The sequence below is a fragment of the Gopherus evgoodei genome, chromosome 18 (genome assembly GCF_007399415.2).
Source record: "Gopherus evgoodei ecotype Sinaloan lineage chromosome 18, rGopEvg1_v1.p, whole genome shotgun sequence".
In the NCBI taxonomy this organism is placed as follows: domain Eukaryota; kingdom Metazoa; phylum Chordata; order Testudines; family Testudinidae; genus Gopherus; species Gopherus evgoodei.
Window position 1 is genome coordinate 21,564,427 of NC_044339.1, and position 22,408 is coordinate 21,586,834.

Consider the following 22,408-nt stretch of genomic DNA (forward strand, 5'->3'; position numbering starts at 1 on the left):
GGCAGCCTTATTCCGTCCTCCAAGGCAGGACACTTGACCATGCCATGCATGTAGCAAGTAATCGAGTATCACTGCATGACAAAGCCTAGCTGCATATGGTCCCGGTGATTGCTGGCATTCAAGCAACATCCGTTCTTTATCTCGCTGTGTTATCCTCAGCAGAGTGATATCGTTCATGGTAACCTAGTTAAAATTCAGGAATTTAATTAAGGGGACAGAGATGGCCATTCCTACTGGGCTGTTTGCCTGTTGCTTAAAAGAAATCCTTCCTTGCAGGTAGCCAAGCCGGGGGGGGGGGTGGAATGGCACTGAGCTTTCTCGCTACCAGCCACGCTGGGGGGGGGAGGAAAGGGGGGTGTTTAGCAGTGATCTTCCATGATACCTGCCACGCGGTGGGGGGAGGGGTAAAGCGATCATCCCAGAGAATTGGATGGGAGTGGGGGTGGTTTCTGCTGCTGCATGTTAACAGGAAAGAAGCAGCACTGAACGGGATTTGCTTGGTATTTGGGAAAGGAGGGCACTGTGTATATGAAGGCTGGAGAAGCCAAAAGACAATGGCTTACCATGGCCACATGCAAGCTGAATTCTGCTGCCTGGACCTGCGTCTGTGAGATCTCTAACACCAGAGCCGCAGGCACTCAATATTAAGATGCAAAATGCGACCTTGTAGTGAAATCACATGTGCTATGTAAGATGAATAGTGTTGTTCACCGTGAAAGCGTATAAGCATTGCTCTGTAAAATATATCTTTTTAAGAACTTCTCTTTTTTCCCTCCTTCATGCAGCTGCAAATTTTTCAAGCCTCCCTACTCCATCCCGAAGGCTATCTCAGATAAGGCGGCAGAAAAAAAAGATGTGAGACGAAATGTTCTCGGAAATCATGGAAGTGACCCGCAATGAAAGAGCTCATCTGAATGAGTGGAAGGATGTGGTATCAAATTACAGGAAAGATGCCAGTGAACGTGAGGACAGGACGGACGAATGTGAGGACAAGAGGGACGCTCGAGATGAGAGGTGGCGGCAGGAAGATCAGAGGTGTAGGCAGGAAGATCAGCGGTGGCGGGAGGCAACGCTGGGGCTGCTGCGTGATCAAACTGACATCCTCCGACGTCTGGTGGAGCTTCAGGAACAGCAGCAGGGTCACAGAGTGCCGCTGCAGCCCCTGTGTAACCACCTTCACCCCTTACCATGTTCCATATCTTCCTCACCCAGACGTGTAAGAACGAGTGGGGGGAAGGCTTCGTGCACCCACCCACTCCACCCCCGTGGACAGTCCAACCAAAAGGCTGTCATTACTTTGAAATTTTTTTAGTGGCCTTTTCCTTCCCTCCTATCCTCATCCCAAACCACACCCAGGCTACCTTGTCAGTTCTCTCCCTCTTTTTATAATGACTTAATAAAGAATACATGCTTTTTAAACGATAGTGACTTTATTTCCTTAAGCAAGCTGTAATCAAAGGGGGAGGGTGGGTTGCTTACAGGGAATGAGTCAATCAAGGGGAAACAAACACAGCAGTCACACTGTACCCTGGCCTGTGATGAAACTCGTTTTCAAAGTTTCTCTGATGCGCACCGCTTCCTGGTGAGCTCTTCTAATCACCCTGGTGTCTGGCTGCGTGTAATCAGCGGCTGGGTGATTTGCCTCAGCCTCCCACCCCGCCATAAAGGTCTCCCACTTACTCTCACAGAGATTGTGGAGCACACAGCAAGCAGCAATATCAATGGGGACATTGGTGTGGCTGAGGTCTGAGCAAGTCAGTAATGTGCGCCAGCGCACCTTTAAACGGCCAAATGCACATTCTACCACCATTCTGCACTTGCTCAGCCTGTAGCTGAACAACTCCTGACTACTGTCCAGGCTGCCTGTGTATGGCTTCATGAGCCATGGCATCAAGGGGTAGGCTGGGTCACCCAGGATAACTACAGGCATTTCAACATTCCCAACTGTTATTTTCTGGTCCGGGAAGTAAGTCCCTTCCTGAAGACGTGAGCGTCATGAACCCTTCCTGGCCATCCCACGTGGATGTTGGTGAAATGTCCCTTGTGATCCACCAGTGCTTGCAGCACCATTGAAAAGTACGCCTTGTGGTTTACATACTGGGTGCCCTGGTGCCAAGATAGGGATATGAGTTCCATCTATCGCCCCCCCACCCCCAGTTAGGGAATCCCATTGCAGCAAAGCCATCCACTATGACCTGCATGTTTCCCAGAGTCACAACCTTTCGTAGCAGCAGCTTAATGATTGCTTTGGCTACTTGCATCACAGCAGCCCCCACAGTAGATTTTCCCACTCCAAATTGATTCCCGACTGACCGGTAGCTTTCTGGCGTTGCAAGCTTCCAGAGGGCTATTGCCACTCGCTTCTCCACTGTGAGGGCTGCTCTCATCTTGGTATTCTGGTGTTTCAGGGCAGGGGAAAGCAAGTCACAAAGTTCTATGAAAATGCCCTTACGCATGCGAAAGTTTTGCAGCCACTGCGAATCATCCCACACCTGCAAAACTATGCGGTCTCACCAGTCTGTGCTTGTTTTCCAGGCCCAAAATCGGCGTTCAATGGGTAGAACCTGCCCCATTACCAGCAGGATCTCCAAAGCACAGGGGCCCGCAGTTTGAGCGAATTCTGTGTCCATGTCCTCATCACTCTCGTCGCTGTGCTGCCGTGCTGCCGTAGCCGCCTCCTCCTCGCCTGGCTTTGCAGGTCCCAGTTCAGCGCAGACTGCACAAGAATGCGCGAGGTGTTTACAACGTCCACGATTGCAGTATTGATCTGAGCAGGGTCCATGCTTGCTGTGCTATGGCGTTTGCACAGTTCACCCAGGAAAAAAGGCGCGAAACGGTTGTCTGCTGCTTTCACGGAGGGAGGGGTGAGGCTGTACCCAGAACCACCCGCGACAATGATTTTTGCCCCATCAGGCACTGGGATCTCAACCCAGAATTCCAAGGAGCGGGGGAGACTGCGGGAACTATGGGAAAGCTACAGGATAGCTACCCACAGTGCAACGCTCCGGAAATCAATGCTAGCCTCGGTACATGGACACAAACCGCCAAATTACTGTGCTTAGTGTGGCCGCGTGCACTCGACTTTATACAATCTGTTTTACAAAACCGGTTTATGTAAAATCGGAATAATCCCGTAGTGTAGACGTACCCAGGGATATAGAGTAGTAGCTGTTTCTTATATTTACCATTTTGGTGTAAGATTCCGAAATATCTTCAGACCAAATAGAGGTCCCTGAAGGTCTCCAGCTCCAAACTCTAACTGTTTAAATATAAGAGACAAAACAGTTAGAAGGGAACATCTTTCCCAGGAGTTGTACAGTACTGTCTATTCTGTTCACCACTGCCTTACCCTACAGATACATTAAATACCTCAACATAGCATAAATCATTCATGTCTGTTCGTTTTAGCAATCTGTCTTTTCTATTAGTGTTATGCTCAGGAACACAAAAGATCTCAATGTGTATACTCTCAATGACAATAGCAAAACAATCTGCCAATTATACAGTCAGATCATTATCATCAGAGCACTGGCTGCTCCAATCACTAAGAAACGACATGAGAACAAGCAATCGTTTGGCCTTGAGAGAACTCCTTTCTTTTTAAAATTTTGATGTTTACAGGTTAGAGATATTTTCATACTCCAGTAACTGAGACCTCCAACTCACTGAACAGCAGGTAGATGGTGATCACTACAACCCAGGCCAGATTGGAATGGGTGATCAAGAGCTGGAAGACTCCACATCCCATTCCTACCCCCCTGCCACTGTCTGATCTGGAGGTTCTGAGAGAGACACCTCCTTACAGTTTCTTAGCACCTGTGATGCATGGCTAGAAGGATTAAACATCCTGCAAAATAAATAACCCTCAATACCTGTGGAGGGATAATGTTTGTGCATTTATATATGTATGAGTAGGGTCCACAATGTAATCAACAGTCCCTGTCTATGCTGTATACTGATAGTTCAGCGATCAAAAGAATATCCTAGCATTTAAATTAGTTGTAAACATGGGATATCTCGGTATTCATCTCTCTTTGACATGTACTTTGAATGGTGGAGGAACAAGCAAAATTGCATTATGTTAATTCTATAGCTAAGTACCAGTGATCAACCTCCTTCAAAGTAATCCTAATTACCTTTTCTTCCCGGAGGAACTCCCAACTTGTCAGAGAGAACATGAAATGGTATAAAAGATCCTTGAGTCCTGATTCTGTCATCTCAGATCTGCTTCAGTTTCATCAGGGGAAGTTTGAGTCGCAAGATTGAAGTCCTCAGTGTGATATTTGGAATTGGTCTATAACCTTGTCACGGAGTTGGGGGAGACAAGGCCCCGTATCCTTGGCTTCTTGCAATTCCCCATGACTCTCAGCCAGATAGAACAGGATGACAGGAACACAGTCCAAGAAAGGTCTTGCAGGTACAGACAACAGGATCCCCTCAGTCAGGTCCCTCTTATGGGGGCACGGGAGGCCAGAAGGTCTGTCTGGCCTCCCCTCCATTTTCCCAGCCAGCTCCAAACGGAAAACTCTCCAGCTCCTCCTCTCCTTTTGTCTCTTTCCCAGGCCAGGAGGTCACCTGATCTCTTTGTTCTTTAACACCTTTGCAGAGGACGGGCCCAGGCCATTAGTTGCCAGGAGACAGGGTGTTGGCCATTCTCTGTGCAGACAGGATCACATTGGCCTCCTAGGGCTCTGCAACAATCACACATCCCTAGACACTCCAGAAATGCATAGGGGAAACTGAGGCACCCATCCAGCACTCAGGGAAAACAGTAAGAACATTCCCACTTTGTCACAAACCTCTGAACTGAATTCTAAAGGAACGCTTTGCAACAACAAAGCAGCTCACCATCTCTGCTATGAATCTGAACGTCAGTTAACTGAACTCAGGTCTGTACGCATATTGATCTTTTAACCATTCTCTCTCTTTTGTTTGAGCCTTTTCTTTTATATGATGAAATAAAATTTTCAGGAATCTTCATCATATTTGACTTAGGTACCTGGATGGAAGCCTGAGGCTGGATCACTTTAAGGGAACTCTGTTGTTTAGACTTCTAAGTAACTAGTAAGGTAATAAAGAAGCTGTTTTATGCCATTTTAGTAAATCTAAGTGTTGGAATATCCGCCAGCCTTATGGGGATTGTCTGCCCCATTCTTTGCAGCTCACCCTAATTGAGTGACCACAGCTGGTCCTCACTGGGCACTCGGTCACAGCATCATTGTCTCTAATGCTGCATTATAGGATTAGTATATGACAAAATGCTGTAAAACAACATATGGATCTTGGGATTCTAGAGGAAGCTGGTATTTCAGAGACAGGACAGTGAGTTTGTAGCCCAGATTAAATATTTCTTAGGTATTTTCTTTTGAACCACTTTGGGTCATCAAATGTTATTGCTACAAGCTAGATCACACGGGCACAATCTGCATGGAAAGGTATCAAGAAACTAGGAACTTTTTGTGTCATTTAAGATAATAGTCCAGCGTCCTGATGTACACTTCATCTTAAATAAATTGTAACAAAAACATAGATTTTATGCCATCTGAAGCAAGCCATCCCAACCCTAGGGTTTGTGACTTCTAACGTACACTGTGCATCTTCTAGAAGCCATGGGTGGCATTCCACATGAATGGCCACTGAAACTCACAATATATATGCGCAGATTCACCCAAACTGGTCAAGCCAGCATTCCCTTGAGCTTTGTATAGATTTGCCCCTCCAGCTTTCCTTCCCCTTGTGCCCAAATGGAGAAGTGAGTGCACACGATTATTCACAGCTGGTGCTTCACCATCTTAGAGCAGTGCAAACTAAATCAATTCTGACACACTCCAGGAGGTAGCTAGGCAGGCATTGTTTCAGTAGTGCAAGCAGGCAATCATACACCAAGGGGGGAAAGTGATTTTCCCATGGCTGCACAGCAAGTAAGTCGCAGAGCCATGGTAACAGCTCAGAAGTCCTGTCTCCCAGTACCATGCTTAATACATTACTCCATATGGCCAACTTGCCTTTCGGGCGCCTACATGCAGTGCCTTGTGTTACAGCAACCCTCACAGACACCCAATCTGGCAGTCCATTAACTTCCACCACATAAACCTGAATTTGGAATTAGCATTTTAGTTTTGAGAAACTCCAATTCCAGGACACATGTGCTTTTGTTCCTAAGCAAACTCCATGACACTGCTTATGAATCTAGGTCTCACTCTGCAGTTCAACATCCTGAAAACACAGTGCTTCCTACAGCGACTCGTGAGGCTGGGCGCTTGAGAGAAGTAGCTGGCTACATCTCTAAACTAATGGTGCTCTGCTGGTGACAGTTTAGAAACAGCTATTCACTCCCCCTGCTTACTTGAATCTAGATTTTCTGCCAGGTGGCACTCCCTGGATAAGACTGACAGGTCTCCCAGCCTGGGGTGCACTAGGGCTCAAAAAATAGCTGTGCAGACAGTGCTTTGAAGCTGTGGCTTCAACTCTGAGAGGGTTGGCTTCAAAGCACTGTCTACACAACTATTTTTTGAGCCCTAGTGCAAGCCCAAGCCAATTACCCCAGGCTGGGAGACTTGCTGCCAGGAGCTATGTAGACATACCCAAGTGCCAACATCGCCACCACCAGCTAGAAGAAGAGCTACAGGGACAAGAAAAAGGGAGGAACACAAACGTGTTAAAAACCTTCAAACCGTACGTTCTAAGCCAGATCTCCAAGCAGGAACACAGGCCCTGCAATGTGCACAGAAGCTGCTCAAGATCCTCTCTGAAAGTGAAGATGGTTTGGGAGCAACCTGATGGAGGCACCACCTCAGAGAAGGGAGGGAGACCTACCTCTGAGTTCCACTCACACCAACATCCTCAGTGCTAGCATAGGGAAGCGCTCACTAAAAAAGATATAACATTCCACTGCAGAACCCCCAGCTACGAGCACCTTCTTTAAAGGGGCTGATCTATTGTCATTAGCTTTCATTCCAACTTCATTTTTCTTCTGCGGTCAGCCAAAGGACCTCATTCCTAAACTTGTGAAGAGGGACTAGAAGCAGGAGGACTCCCTGAAATATGTGATGCCATCCAAGAACTGGGCTGCTGCCCTCTGAAGATGCAAGTCCTTGGCTTCAATGCTTATTTCTTTGTATTTGCATTTTTTTCCACTGCATTGTTTATAGATCTCACAGATGACTGGAGGGAGTTCTCAGGAGAGTTTCACGTTAAACCCCGTCAGCACATCTGTTACAGCACAGTGTTGCAGTCTGTAGAATGCTCTTGCTGTTTCATTTATTAGTCTGGGTGACTTTCAAGGCTGCAATTCAGTGTTAATTTGGCACTGTTCAGTCTCATCGGCAGAAACAGTTGTTAAACTGGCTACCTTTCAATAGGGAAAAATTCCAGAATCAGTTCTTGTTCCCTGAGTTCTTGTTCTCGTAAGTAGGTTTATTAGACATTTATTTACAGTTATTTGTTTTCCATCAGATTCAGAGTTCAGTGACCAGAGACAAACCCTTCAAGTACAAACTCATTTTCCAAATAAATCCCAAGGGAAATGGAGATAGACGGGAGGAGGGTCTGCATGTGAATGAAAAGATGCCATCCCATACAACTGGACCCTTATGTCATACTGAGCACTACAGCTATTGCTTTGGGATTCCTACATGTACTGCTTATCACAGATTTTCTAGGACATGGAGAACCACAAGCTGGAGTCTGTTCCCCTAATTTTAAACACATTTAAGGTACTGGATTTGTCTCAGTTTGTCTTCCTCACCTTCTGAAAAGGAAAGAAGAGTAAGGTCACTGGGTATTGGATCTTGATGTCTCATAGCTCTTGGAACAACAGTAAGGACTCTTGGATTTTGTACAGGTGGGAATTTGTAAAGATGGAAGATTAAATAAACTAAAATCCCTCAACCTCTCTGTGACAGATGAGAGACATGGGAATTGTAAAGAGTTCAAAGGACTTTAATGAAATGTGCCAGACAAGCATGGACTTTTGGAACAATATATATTAAATGGGTTTCCTGGGGAGTGCTTAATGCAAATACCACAAATCTGGTTATGCAAAGAAACTCCGCCTTTGGAAGCTACACCCGAGGAGAGGGCCATCAACTGGTGATTACCTGTTCCTGCGTACTAGAGATCCTAAGCTGTATAAAGAAACACTGAGCTGCCCACTTTGGGTTCTGGTTGCTGATCTAAAGACTGATATGAATTTGTAACCACAACTTGTGGGGTTTGAAGGACTGACACCTATTAGAGCCCTTGGAGTTGGGGGTGCCCTCGGGGGTAAGTTGTTTAGCACACATGTAGGTTCTTTGATTGTTTTTAGATGCTTTTGCTGTAATGCTTTTACCTTCAAAATAAATGTACTTGGTTAGAAGGAGGTTCGTGGTCATTTGTAACTGCTCGCAATACACTGATCAGAGCACTCAGAGGACAGACGCGGGCCCTTTAGGCAGTCTGGCTTGCTGGGGATATCCACAGTGTGCATCAGTGAGCTGAGCAGTCTTAAAACACTGGTCAGAAAGGAGTGACACATAGGTCCGGACCCAGGAGAAGTGCTGGTGGGGAGCCAGAAACCTTGATATGGGTGCCCTTGAGGGACCACAGAGGGGAAAATACAGCTGCAGTTACCATAAAACCGTGACACTATTTCTCCAGAACAGCCAGCATCTTTGATATCTGCAATGTTGTAGCTCTGTTGGTCCCAGGATATTAGAGACACAAGGAGGGTGAGGTAATATCTTGTACTGGATCTACTTCTGTTGGTGAAAGAGAGACGCTTTTGAGCTACACGGAGCTCTTCTTCCGGTCTGGGAAAGGTACTCAGAGTGTCACAACTAAATACAAGGTGGAACAGTTTGTATAGCATAAGTAATAAACACATATTCTAAAGGGCCATTTAAAGTGCAGTAGCCAATACCCCTGCAGTCACAGGACAAAAAAAGGGGGCTAGTGGGTTACAGATTGTTGTAAGAAGTCATAAATCTAGTGTCTTTTTATTAAGACCATGATTTTTAGTATCAAACAAAATATGAATTTAAGCTCCCAGGCTCCTCTTTTGAAGGTATTATGCAGGTTTCCATTGAGGATGAAGACAGAGGTCAGATGTGGAGTGATCATTTTGCGAAAAGTGTTCACCCCAAGGTGATATAGTAGTTTGGTCTTTCATCATTTTTCTGTGAGAGTGCATTCACCTTTGATAAGCAGATTTAAACAAATTTTCTTGACTAAACAAATCAGACCCTGCTAATCAAACTGACCTAGTGGATGTAACCAAGCCACGTAAATGCCCTGAAAGATCAGGAAGGAATGCAACCATTTTCAGCTGAAACTGCTGCCGCCACACCCTCTGCTCAGAGACGCCTCTTATCAAAGCCATTTTCCTCAGTAATATTTAACTTCTGTTCTCATAGAGGGAGAGCCGATAACTGACAACATGGGGCTTGCAGCTATTTATATCACACTTGACTGGAGTTAAGTTAGTTTTCCCTATAGCTTCATGTGAACAACAAAAACCTGGTCTGTGGTCTCAGGCGAGTAGCCATCCAGTGCTCTGAATAACCAACCAATCAACCAAGATTTCTCAAACTCCAGCACAGCTTCTTCATTTTGGTTTACAACTTACTGCATAAACTGGGATAAAGAACTCATACAAACTGGCTAGAAATAGACTGGTGGGAAGAAAAAAAAACAAAACACGCAGTTGATGCTCCTACCTCTCCCCATCCCTTGGGGGATGTGACCCGTCTAAGAGCAAGGTTAATTGATCCGCCTCCATTCCCATTCTGGGTGGAGAGGCTGCCAGAGAGTATCGCTGTGTCTGTGGCAGTCAGTGGAGCCTGGAAAATAAATGTATTGTTATTGGATTAATCTGAGGTATTAGCAACCTCAGTTACAAAAACCCAATGAACATATTGCAAAGACATAGCCAAAACTGCACGACTGGAGAGTTTGTAAGCATACAGGGACATGTAATTATCCAAACAGTGCTACCTTTCTCTCAATTCCTGTTCCTGGGCATTTGAACTGTGTGTGGCCACCAGACTAAGTTCTATAGTCAAACTTTACAAAGCAAGAGTGCAGCATACAGACAAGTGACACTATTCCAGCACAAAACAACATTATTTGCACATTTATGAAAACATACTTACAACACCTAGACCTACACCTAGGTCTGCAATCCTGTCAGATCTCACAAGTTATACAGGGTCACACTGGATTAATACCTCACTGGGAGACCTGAGTGCAGCAGCAGGTAATCATGATAATTCAGCATGCGGCACTCTTCCTACTGGTCAGTACTGAACCACTGTGTCCTTTTTACTCATGTCAGAAGTGAAACAGAAGTCTTTGACGACTCATGCTCCTGTTGCTTTGGATTTGGGTTCTGAAGCCTTCAGGAACTGCCAGGCAAATCAACCAACTCTATGAATCCAGTTTCAGGTAACAAGGTGAAAGTACTTGTGAGACTACCAGGTATTAACTCCTGGGAAGGCAGGGGACAGGACTCACATTGGAGCACATGCTTAAATACAAAGCCCAGTGTTTGTCCTTGGAATTTGTGTTTACATTTTAACATCTTGTTGAAAATGTGTTTGAGAAATAAATGTTTAGCCCAGCAACCAGTCTATCCCTAGATAAGGAAACTTTCTAGCAGTGGAGGCAGAGCCTTTGTAGCACGCAAACTGGAGACAAACCTCTGCATTTGCATCCTCAAAAATGTATGAGATCTTGTCAGCACATGACCCCGCTGTAACTGAATCTCTATGCCCCAGTCCCCTAGAGTAGGTAACTGCGTCCCTCCCCTTCATAAATAAAGATGAGAACCCCCCCGCAAGCAGTGTTCCATTTTGTGGTGCTGTGTGCTGTTACGCCTCATTAACTCAGAACCTTCTTTATACTTGGGCTGGTATTTATTTCACTTTACCTCAATGGACTGGGATATGTGCATTTTGTTAATTTCGATCTGGGGAAAGCTGCTCCCTGGCACATCTTCATATTCTTCATCATAACGATCAAAGAGGTCAGTGGCATCTATTCCAACACTAATCGTTCCCTGGGGAGAGACAAGCAAAACAATTTCCTAGCACGAATATGGTCAGTGTATGCAGGCTGAAGGACTACTACTCCTTTATATATGTTTTACAACTTAAATACATTTTTTTTTCCATTTTAAAATGTTTTCCCACCCTTCTGCTGTATGAAAAGGCTCCCACAAACAAAGCAGAAAACTGAGTGATTATGCAGAGAAATGGCAAAGCATTGTCAGAGGCACAAAATAAACAAACTGAACAACAGACTGAAGTATTTACTGTGTTTTTTATAACAGCAGATAAAATATTTAAGATGTTACACATAACAGAAACAGGAAGAACAGTTTCAGACATAAGAGGGATTTTTATTTCCTCAGAATTGACTCTGTCCCTTCAATTTTGTAAAACCAACCCACTGATTTTGTAATTAATCTTTTCTATGAAACTGAGCTAGAAGTTCACCTCCACTTCTGAAATATTTGAAAACAACCTAATTTTGAGCTGTGTTAGCTAGTCATCACTGATTGTATAAGTCACATGCTATTGGTTCTGTTCCCTGATTGGATGAGCTTGATTCTTATGATCAATAGGAGTGCTTGAAGAAGATAAGCATATCCTGAAATGCTTAGGAGGGGTTAAACCTTTTCCTCTCTAGACCACTTAGGCCCGGCCTGAGAATCACTCCTTTTGGCTGGCTGCTGTTGCATTCATACAAATAATTGTGTCATCAGTCCCACAGTTGTGAAAGGGATAATCAGATCCTTGTCTCTCTCACACAGGTGCCTCAGTGGAAAAGGGCTTTGGGAATCTTCTCCTGCTACTATGTCAAACAGTGTCCCATCTTATGTGAAATATACCGCTTCCAATAGACCATCAAGTATATGAGATTAAAATTAACTTTCTAAGTCATTTTGTGAGAGAGAAATCAAAATACAGCAGGAGCATGTGTATGGAAGTAAATTCTTTTTTAAATCTGTGCAGATATTCAATTGAATTTATCTATTTATCTAATTCAATTGAGTTATCTATACTGAAAATGCATGGAAAATGGCAGTGTGTTTGAAGGGCTCAAGATGGTGTGTTTCACCCTTCATCTAGGGGGGTTCTCACAACAAATTTTTGTGGCCTTAGAGTCTGTTGGTGGCTGCTATGACAATTTTTCCTAAAATCCTTAATTAACTTTAGGAAAAACAAATAAATATTTACATACATATGTCCAAATGATAGTAATTTATTTATGTTAGGTTTGTTTTTTTTGCAGACTCAATAATAAAAATAATGTTCAGTTGTCTCTATTCTTTACTGGACCTAAACAGAATAAAAACACAAATAAGGTGCCTTCTTGTCTTTTTTGTTGTTGTCGTTTCTTTTTCTTCTTTTTCTTTTTTCTTTTTTTAAAGACTTGCTGGCTAGTAAGTCTGTTTCTGTGAAAAGGGATATTTGTACGTTTGTTAATATCACTTTTCACAGCAGCAGACTTGTTACCTAGCTGGGAAGCAGTGAAAGATGATATTAACAAACATATAAATATCACTTCTCACAGCAGACTTACTCAGCCCTGTCAAGCCGGGGACCAAATTAAGCCTTGGATGGGGATGAGTAGGGAGGCAGCAGGGGTGATGGGGTGAATAGGTGAGGGGGTCTGGAGAGACAGCGGGGGTCAAGGGCGATGAGGGGGGTGAGGAGCCAGAAGCCCTGCGGTCAGAGCCTGCTGTCACATGGCCACATCCTGCCACCCATCACCCCAGAGCTGAAGCCAGAAGCCTAAGCCCCACTGCCCCCAGGAAGATGGGGAACTCACACCGGCTGTTTGCTCCTCCAGCATTTGTGGCTCCAGAAGGGGGCAAGACCCAAGCTCTTCTGGCAGCCCCAGGGGAGGGGCTGCTGCCCCTTACCCCACCCCCCCAAATAACCTCTCAGGAGGCTGTGGGCGCAGGAAAAGCCCCTGGTGGCCACATCTGAGATACACTGATTATGGGTCTGCATTTCAAGACTTAGAAAGGATGGCTCTAATCTTTTATCTCTTTTTAAAGCAGCGCACACTATGTTCACAGTGTAATGCAAACTGTTTACATAAACATTTGTGATGAAAAGTGAAAAATGCTATGCGACCACTCTGAGAACTGAATACTGATGTCTACTGATGGAATGAAAATCCAATAGTACCAAGAAGGTGGTTATTTTCTGTCACTGTTCGTTGTATTTACTGGAAATCAAAGCTTCATTAGGATTGTTGAACTACTGGGATTTAGAAAAGTTGTGCTAAAATTAAATCCAATGCATGCATTGTAACCAGCGTGAAGGGTTTAAGACAAAACTGAAATTAGCCTACTGATTTCAAGATCTAAGAGAATTCATAATCTATTCCTACTTTTTTGAGCGGATCTTCCACACAGCAAAAGAAGAGAAACATTTTAAAAACAGGAAAACGTGACTGTAAAACCATAAAAATTTCCAAGACAATTCAGGTACAGTACCAAAACCTTTTTTAAATCATTTTTTTAAGCTGACTGGATTTCAGGTTGGTGTCCCTTGAACAATAGTAAATAATAAAATTAAATTTAGCTTTACTTTGTTTACAGTAGCACAAAACATTTGCTCCCAAACTTTACTTGGGAAAGAATCTACTGTTTAGGATGCTCCGCAGGTAAGTCACCTTTGAGTGCATCAGCTTTCCAAAGTCTACGAGTGTTTCTCAAGTTTCCATCCTCTCATACCCTGTGCTGCTCTTTGAAACAATGCCAAAGAGTCAGTGACAAGGGAAGCTCTGCAGTACTCTGCTGCTGCTCCAAACCTCTGGGAAGTGAACAAACACAACAGCCAAAGGAAGCTAAGCAGATATTTCAGGCTTAAGTGCCAACCAACCATGCTTGACAAGATTCCAGAGAGTGATTGATCAAGTGCTATTGTATGCATATGAGCACTGCTTTTAGCAATACAGAAAACTGTTCTGATGCTTTTCTGCTGCACTTCATCTTTTGCAAATGTACTGCTCATAGCTCCAGAATGGGATGATTTTCCATACCCAATATCCAACCTCAGCAGAGTGCTTTTGCTACAGCTTGTAACTCACGTTCATATTCTACTAAATATGCTTTTAAAAAATTGAGTTACCAAACTTCAGCAATGAAGAAATAGTATTTTGCTGAATTTGGATTGTGAATAAAAATAGAAAGCAGCAGCAGCAAAAGTGTAAATAAAAAAAAAAAGACATAAATTGAAGAATGGTGCTTGTGAAATGAGACACATTTTACTTGCTCAAACTTCAATCTGCTATTCAGACGGTTGTGTATTCAAACTCCTGACAGAGTTTAAATCCTGCTTTACTTCCACCTACATTTCTTGAAAATGCACATTTTGCAAGTTGAAGTATATTTGCACTATAAAAAAAATCATCTTGTAAAGTAATTCGCTCTAGCGTGTTAACATTCTACCACTATGTAAAAAGATCTCACAGCACTGACAGTTCTTATACTGCACCCCACATGTGCTAGTCCTTCTTCTCTGCATGCAAGCCTAAGGCCTCGTCAGTAGGGCCCTACCAAATTCCCAGACGTGAAAAACACATCACAGACTGTGAAGTCTGGGCTCCACCACGAAATCTGGTCTTTGGTGTACTTTTATCCTATATTATACAGCAGGGGTGGCCAACCTGAGCCTGAGAAGGAGCCAGAATTTACCAATGCACATTACCAAAGAGCCACAGTAATATGTCAGCAGCCCCCCCGAGCTCCCCCTACTCCCAGAGCCTCCCACCCACTGGCAGCCCCACCAATCAGCCCCCCTCCCCCCCCATCAGCTGTTTCCTGGCATGTAGGAGGCTGGGGCGGGGGGGGGGGGGAGGGCACGGCAGGCTCAGGGGAGGGGGTTGGAAGGGATGGAGTGTGGGCAGCGCCTGTGGCAGAGCCCCCCCAGCACATTGGAAAGTTGGCGCCTGTAGCTCCAGCCCCGGAGTTGGTGTTATACAAGCAGCCGCATATTAACTTCCAGCTCTGCTATAGAGCTTTCACAGGGGAAGCCAGCGTCTCTCAAAATGGGGTCCCAACCCAAGAGGCACTGACAGTTGGGTTGCAAGGTTATGGCAGGAGGGGCTTAGTATTGCCACTCTTACTTCTGTGCTGCCTTCAGAGCTGGCTGGAAAGCGGCAGCTGCCGGCCAGGCGCCCAGCTCTGAAGGCAGCAGCACAGAAGCAAGGGCAGCAATACTGCACCAGGCCACCCTTACTTCTGCATTGCTGCTGCTGCTGCCAGTGGCACTGCCTTCAGAGCTGGGCTCCCGGCCAGCAGCCAGCTGCCACTCTCCGGCTGTCCAGCTCCAGCCACAGCACAGAAAGGTGACAGTCCCATTCCTGCCATCCGTACTTCTGCATTGCTGCTGCTGCCGCCAGTGACGCTGCCTTCAGAGCTGGGCTCCCGGCCAGCAGCCAGCTGCCACTCTCCGGCTGTCCAGCTCCAGCCGCAGCACAGAAAGGTGACAGTCCCATTCCTGCCATCCTTACTTCTGCATTGCTGCTGCTGCCGCCAGTGGCGCTGCTTTCAGAGCTGGGCTCCCGGCCAGCAGCCGCCACTCTCCGGCTGTCCAGCTCCAGCCGCAGCACAGAAAGGTGACAGTCCCATTCCTGCCATCCTTACTTCTGCATTGCTGCTGCTGCCGCCAGTGGCGCTGCTTTCAGAGCTGGGCTCCCGGCCAGCAGCTGCCACTCTCCGGCTGTCCAGCTCCAGCCGCAGCACAGAAAGGTGACAGTCCCATTCCTGCCATCCTTACTTCTGCATTGCTGCTGCTGCCGCCAGTGGCGCTGCTTTCAGAGCTGGGCTCCCGGCCAGCAGCCGCCACTCTCCGGCTGTCCAGCTCCAGCCGCAGCACAGAAAGGTGACAGTCCCATTCCTGCCATCCTTACTTCTGCATTGCTGCTGCTGCCGCCAGTGGCGCTGCTTTCAGAGCTGGGCTCCCGGCCAGCAGCTGCCACTCTCCGGCTGTCCAGCTCCAGCCGCAGCACAGAAAGGTGACAGTCCCATTCCTGCCATCCTTACTTCTGCATTGCTGCTGCTGCCGCCAGTGACGCTGCCTTCAGAGCTGGGCTCCCGGCCAGCAGCCAGCTGCCACTCTCCGGCTGTCCAGCTCCAGCCGCAGCACAGAAAGGTGACAGTCCCATTCCTGCCATCCTTACTTCTGCATTGCTGCTGCTGCCGCCAGCGGCGCTGCTTTCAGAGCTGGGCTCCCGGCCAGCAGCCGCCACTCTCCGGCTGTCCAGCTCCAGCCGCAGCACAGAAAGGTGACAGTCCCATTCCTGCCATCCTTACTTCTGCATTGCTGCTGCTGCCGCCAGTGGCGCTGCCTTCAGAGCTGGGCTCCCGGCCAGCAGCTGCCACTCTCCGGCTGTCCAGCGCTGAAGGCAGCACCCCACCAGCAGCAGCACAGAATAAGGGTGGCAATACCACGACACCCCCTACAATAACCTTATGACCCCCCTACTACTCCCATCTGGGTCAGGACCCCTACAGTTACAACACAGTGACATTTCAGATTTAAATATCTGAAATCATGAAATTTATTGTTTTTTAAATTCTCTGTGAAATTGACCAAAATGGACTGTGACTTTGGTAGCACCCTACTCATCAGCTACTCTTTACTGAGGAAAATCAAAATTACTCACCTTAGTTTTTTCTCAAAATTTAGAATAAAAATCAGAGAAAAAAAACTTATGAACCTTAGTGGTTTCTAAACTTAAAAATGTAATTTTCTCTGGAACAAGATGATCATCTACCAGACATTTTTGAAGAAGCCATCAAAACCCACACATTTTCATGAACCATTCACTTGATACTTATTGCTTTTTATGGACTCTGTTTGCCTTTTCTCTCTCTCCTCCTTTGTCAATTATTATTATATAGATATTATTTAGCTCTCAATGTCCACTGGCCCGCTCCAGTAACATAATAATTTATGAGGTCATTTTAAAGAAAAAGTGAATCTATGAATGAAAAATAAATCTGATGAGGAGCTAAGGTACTTGGGCTATTTTTATAGATACAGTAGAACCTCAGAGTTACAAATGCCTCAGGAATGGAGGTTGTTTGTAACTCTGAAATGTTCATAACGCTGAACAAAACATTATGGTTGTTCTTTCAAAAGTTTACAACTGAACATTGACTTAATACAGCTTTGAAACTTAACTGTGCAGAAGAAAATGCTGCTTTTAATCATCTTAATTTAAATGAAAGAAGCACACAAACAGTTTCCTTACTATGTCAATTTTTTTTAAACTTTTCAGCTTTTTTTTTTTTAATAGTTTACTTTTAACACAGTATTGTATTGCATTTGCCTTCTTTTTTTTTTTTTTTGGGGGGTGGGGGGGGGAAAGAGGGTCTCTGCTGCTGCCTGATTGCATACTTCCAGTTCCAAATGAGGTGTGTGGTTGACTGGTCAGTTCGTAACTCTGAGGTTCTACTGTATGTTTTACCTGTCCTCACCTTTGTCTAATTATGAACTATAGAGATTGATTCCTGACAATTAATGTATTTTTTTTCCTCATTAGTATTATTTTGGACATCAGATTTGTATTTGGGGTTTCTTTTTCTACACCATTCACAGTAGCAGCCGTGTTAGTCTGTATCCACAAAAAGAACAGGAGTACTTGTGGCACCTTAGGCACTCCTGTTCTTTTTCTACACCAGTGGTAGTTTGTAAAAATGCTCACCTTTAACAAAAATAGCAATATCTAAAGTTTCAAACCAAAAGCAGTCTCATTGTATGCAAAGTCTTTGGAAGATTACAAGAAGCCAGGTGCTCCTTATATCATCTTTACTGAGTATTCTAGGGTGGGGAGTTGTCCCTTAGTCAATGTTTTTCGTTTGTCTGTTTTTTTTAAACATATTTCAGCTACTTGCCTTCCACAAGATGCATTTCACTGGATTATGAGCCAATGTAGTAGATTCCACACAGAAATTTTCCCTATCACCAAGTAGGTGAAGTTGCTCTCAAACAGCCGATAGATCTTGGTAAGGAAACTGGCTCAAATACAAGAACAGACAAAGCAGCAGATGGTACCGTTAAAAAATATTCTCAAAAGAATGACAGTACCCCCTATGCCACTGGATTTTGGGAGGGTTGGGAGGGGGAGAGAGAGAGAGAGAGAGAGAGAGAGAGAGAGGTCGCTGCTACCAACAACTCACCGTCACCACCTGTTCAGAGAATATAGGAGAAGAGAAAACAACATTCCGAAATGTGGGAGCTGCACGTGAGCAGTAAGAATGAACTATGAGCCCTACTACAAAGTTAAATCTGCAGCATACTGTAAAGTGCAAAAATTCAATATGAAAGGGAGTTATTAAACACAGCACCTCAGAGCAGCCTGCATTATCAACTGACCACCTGAAAGTCTCTTTACTATAGGTGGTTTTGAATCTTATGAGCACAAAACAGACTTTAATGACTGCTTTTTTGTTAGAATGTTTCTTGAAAGTCAGCGTTAAAGTATTTTAGAATCTCTCTCTCTTTCCATCTCCCAAAAGATACGTCTCATGCAATGGCGCATCTAACAGAGCCCTCCACAGCCTCGCCTAGATTTGCGGGCTACCACTTGCAAGCTGGCTGAAAGTAGAATTAAAAATTCAAGCCCCATATACTGAGTGTTGGAGCCAGCACAATACTCCTCACCATATCCTGGGGCTGAGAACTCAGGACAGAGCTTTGGAAAAGCTGGTCGTAAGCATATTACAGAATACAGGGTACTTTCTAAACCCATTTATAACCATTCCGCTGCTTTCCCTCTTCCTGGGGTCATACTGTGTGGGCAAGTCAAGAACCTTTCACCCACAGTTTAGATAAAACCAGGTACTCCAAACTGTGCTGGAAGCATTTAATAGAGGGAGACTGCAGGGAGGAACTCTTAGAATCAAATTAAGACCATGAAATTGCTCCCAAATGGAAACCTTACCCATCAGGTTTCTAATGGTATTGAATATTTATGGCCAAGTCATAACCCACAACAACAGGTTTGTGATGAAAACTGTGACATATCCTCCAATATAATGTGGATGACATATTACTACACTGAAAAGGTTCATGCTGCTTGTTCCCAGTTAGACAGGATTAGGTCATCTCAGAATTTAAAAATATAGATACCTAAAATCAGAACCTTTGTCATGACTTGGCAGGGCATTCCATCAGATGCAGCCTCCCTTTTAGATAAGCCCAGCAAGGGGTCATGTGCCTGAGAACTCTCATTTCAGCAAAGCCAAAGGAATAGTTTTAAATTATACTCAACACTCTGCTAGTGGAAACCCAGAAAGATGTACAGAACTGTCCCACTTCTCATTGTCTCTCTCTCTTACTTGGAGAGTCTGTGTGATGCAGATAAACATCCTCTAAGTCATGACACCAGATGGAAGTTTTACCTCTTCTCCTTCCTAGAGTGGGTATAATTAATTTAAATATATCAATTTCCAAGTGTATACAACAGAACAAAACCAGCAGGATTAATTTAAATTACCCTGGTCTTCTGAATCAGCTGGGAGTGTTTTTGATGCCTAGTGTTGGGCTGATTAATGCACTGGGGTAGAGGAGCATGCAGCTGACTTTCGGCTGATAGAGACCTTATGGATTGACTGAACACAGTGCTCAGATGTCCTTCTCACCAACCAATGGGGACAGAGACATCTCCCATCCACTTAATGCCCCTACAGTACAGAATACATTAAAAGCATATAAAGAGGGGATTAAAAATATATCTGTCATACTCTATGATCCCTCCCCTATGGGGCTGATGGGATTTCACCGGGGTCACACTTGGGATTCCCAGCTATTCTCAAGACCCCATACACTCTGTAGCAAGATTGATCTTCATTCTGCAGCAGGACAAGACGGTTACTCACCTTTGTAACTGTTGTTCTTCGAGATGTGTTGCTCACATCCATTCCAGTTAGGTGTGCGCGCCGCGCGTGCACGTTCGTCGGAAACTTTTTTACCCTAGCAACTCCAGTGGGCCGGCAGGTCGCCCCCTAGAGTGGCGCCGCCACGGCGCTCTATATACACCCCTGCCGGCCCGCCCGCTCCTCAGTTCCTTCTTGCCGGCTACTCCGACAGTGGGGAAGGAGGGCGGGTGTGGAATGGATGTGAGCAACACATCTCGAAGAACAACAGTTACAAAGGTGAGTAACCGTCTTTTCTTCTTCGAGTGATTGCTCACATCCATTCCAGTTAGGTGACTCCCAAGCCATACCTAGGCGGTGGGGTCGGAGTGAGAAGTCGCGGCCCGGAGCACCGCAGTTCCGAAGGCCGCATCCTCCCTCGACTGCTGGACCAGGGCGTAGTGGGAAGCAAAAGTGTGGACCGATGACCAGGTCGCTGCCCGACAGATTTCCTGGATGGGCACACGGGCTAGGAAAGCCAGCGATGACGCCTGCGCCCTGGTAGAATGCGCAGTCACACGGCCCGCAGGGACATGGGCCAAGTCATAACAAGTCCTGATACAGGACGTAACCCAAGAGGATATCCTCTGGGAGGAGATAGGAAGACCTTTCATACGATCTGCTACCGCCACGAAAAGCTGGGGGGATTTTCGGAAGGGCTTAGTCCTGTCTATGTAGAACGCGAGAGCCCTACGGACATCCAGCGAGTGGAGCTGCTGCTCCCTGCCTGAGGAGTGAGGTTTTGGGAAAAAAACCGGAAGGAAAATCTCTTGGTTGACATGGAAGGCTGAGACCACCTTGGGCAGAAAAGCAGGGTGTGGTCTCAGCTGCACCTTGTCCTTGTGGAAGACCGTATATGGGGGGTCTACCACAAGAGCTCGGAGCTCCGACACCCGTCTAGCTGAGGTGACAGCCACTAGAAAGGCAGTTTTCCAAGAGAGGTAGAGCAGGGAGCAAGTAGCTAACGGCTCAAAGGGGGGCCCCATGAGTCGGGACAACACCAGGTTAAGATCCCAGGTGGGAGCAGGGGGACGGACGTTAGGGAATAAACGTTCCAGCCCTTTAAGGAATCTCGACACCGTCGGGTGGGAAAAAACGGAGCGACCGTCCGCACCCGGGTGAAAGGTGGAGATAGCAGCTAGGTGGACTCGCAACGACGATAAGGCCAGACCTTGCCCCTTGAGGGACAAAACGTAGTCTAATATTTCGGAAACCGAAACTTCCATAGGGCGGAGATTTCTCTCTACGCACCAACAGGAGAAGCGCTTCCATTTCGCTGAATACGTGGCTCTTGTGGACGGTTTCCTGCTGCTCAAGAGCACCTCTCTCACAGGCGTGGAGCATCGCAGCTCTGGGCCAGTCAGCCACGCAGGAGCCACGCCGCTAGGTGCAGCGACTGCAGGTCTGGGTGACAAAGGGTCCCGTGGTCCTGGGTAATCAGGTCCGGATGAAGGGGCAGGGGAACTGGGTCGGCTATGGCCAAGTCCAGCAGCATGGTGTACCAGTGCTGCCTGGGCCACGCCGGGGCTACCATGATCACGAGCGCCTTGTCCCTGCGCACCTTCAGGAGGACCTTGTGGACTAGAGGGAACGGGGGAAATGCATAGTACAGGTGGGTCGACCACCGGATGAGGAAGGCGTCCCCTATCGACCCCGGTTCCCTGCCCTGAAAGGAGCAGAATGCTGGGCACTTCCTGTTCCCCCTGGACGCAAAGAGGTCCACCCGGGGATAACCCCACCTCCGGAAAATGGAGAGAGCGACATCCGGGCGAAGGGACCACTCGTGCGACAGGAAGGATCTGCTCAGTCGATCTGCCAGAGTGTTCCGTACTCGAGGGAGGAAGGAAGCCCTGAGGTGAACGGAGCGGGCTACGCAAAAGTCCCAGAGACGTATCGCCTCGTGGCACAGGGAGGAGGACCTGGTGCCGCCCTGCTTGTTGATATAGTACATCGTCGTCGTGTTGTCCGTAAACACGGCGACACAACGACCCTGAAGTTGATGACAAAACGCTTGACAAGCAAGGCGGACCGCTCTCAACTCCCGTATGTTGATGTGGAGCCCCACCTCCTCCTGGGACCACAGGCCCTGTGTCCGCAGGGTCCCCAGGTGGGCCCCCCCAGCCCAGATCTGAGGCATCCGTTGTCAGGGATACCGATGGCTGAGAGGGGTGAAAGGGAAGACCCGCACATAACACGGACTGGTCCAACCACCAGCCGAGAGAGTCCAAGACCTTCTGGGGGATTGTGACTAACATGTCTAAAGGTTGCCTTTGCGGCCTGTAACGGCTGATAAGCCACAGCTGGAGAGGCCTCATGTGGAGCCGAGCGTAGCCGGTCACAAAAGTGCACGCTGCCATGTGGCCTAACAGGGTTAGACATGTCCTTACTGACGTCAACGGGGCTGACCGCAAACGCTGAACGATCGCCGCCATGGTCTGGAACCGTTGCAGAGGCAGCGAGGCCCTGCCCATCGTGGCGTCCAAG

General features: G+C 46.4%; 1 protein-coding gene across 2 annotated transcripts in view; it reads right to left on the reverse strand.

The window, feature by feature from the left end:
* Positions 1-22,408, reverse strand: part of DNAJC11 (DnaJ heat shock protein family (Hsp40) member C11) — a 77,349-nt gene that overhangs the window by 16,247 nt on the left and 38,694 nt on the right. For both annotated transcript variants that reach the window (XM_030537323.1, XM_030537324.1), the window contains exons 5-7: positions 10,910-11,038; positions 9,699-9,821; positions 3,186-3,259 (exon numbers count right to left, since the gene is read on the reverse strand). In XM_030537323.1, coding sequence (XP_030393183.1) covers positions 3,186-3,259; positions 9,699-9,821; positions 10,910-11,038 — 326 coding nt within the window. The remainder of the gene's footprint in view (positions 1-3,185; positions 3,260-9,698; positions 9,822-10,909; positions 11,039-22,408) is intronic.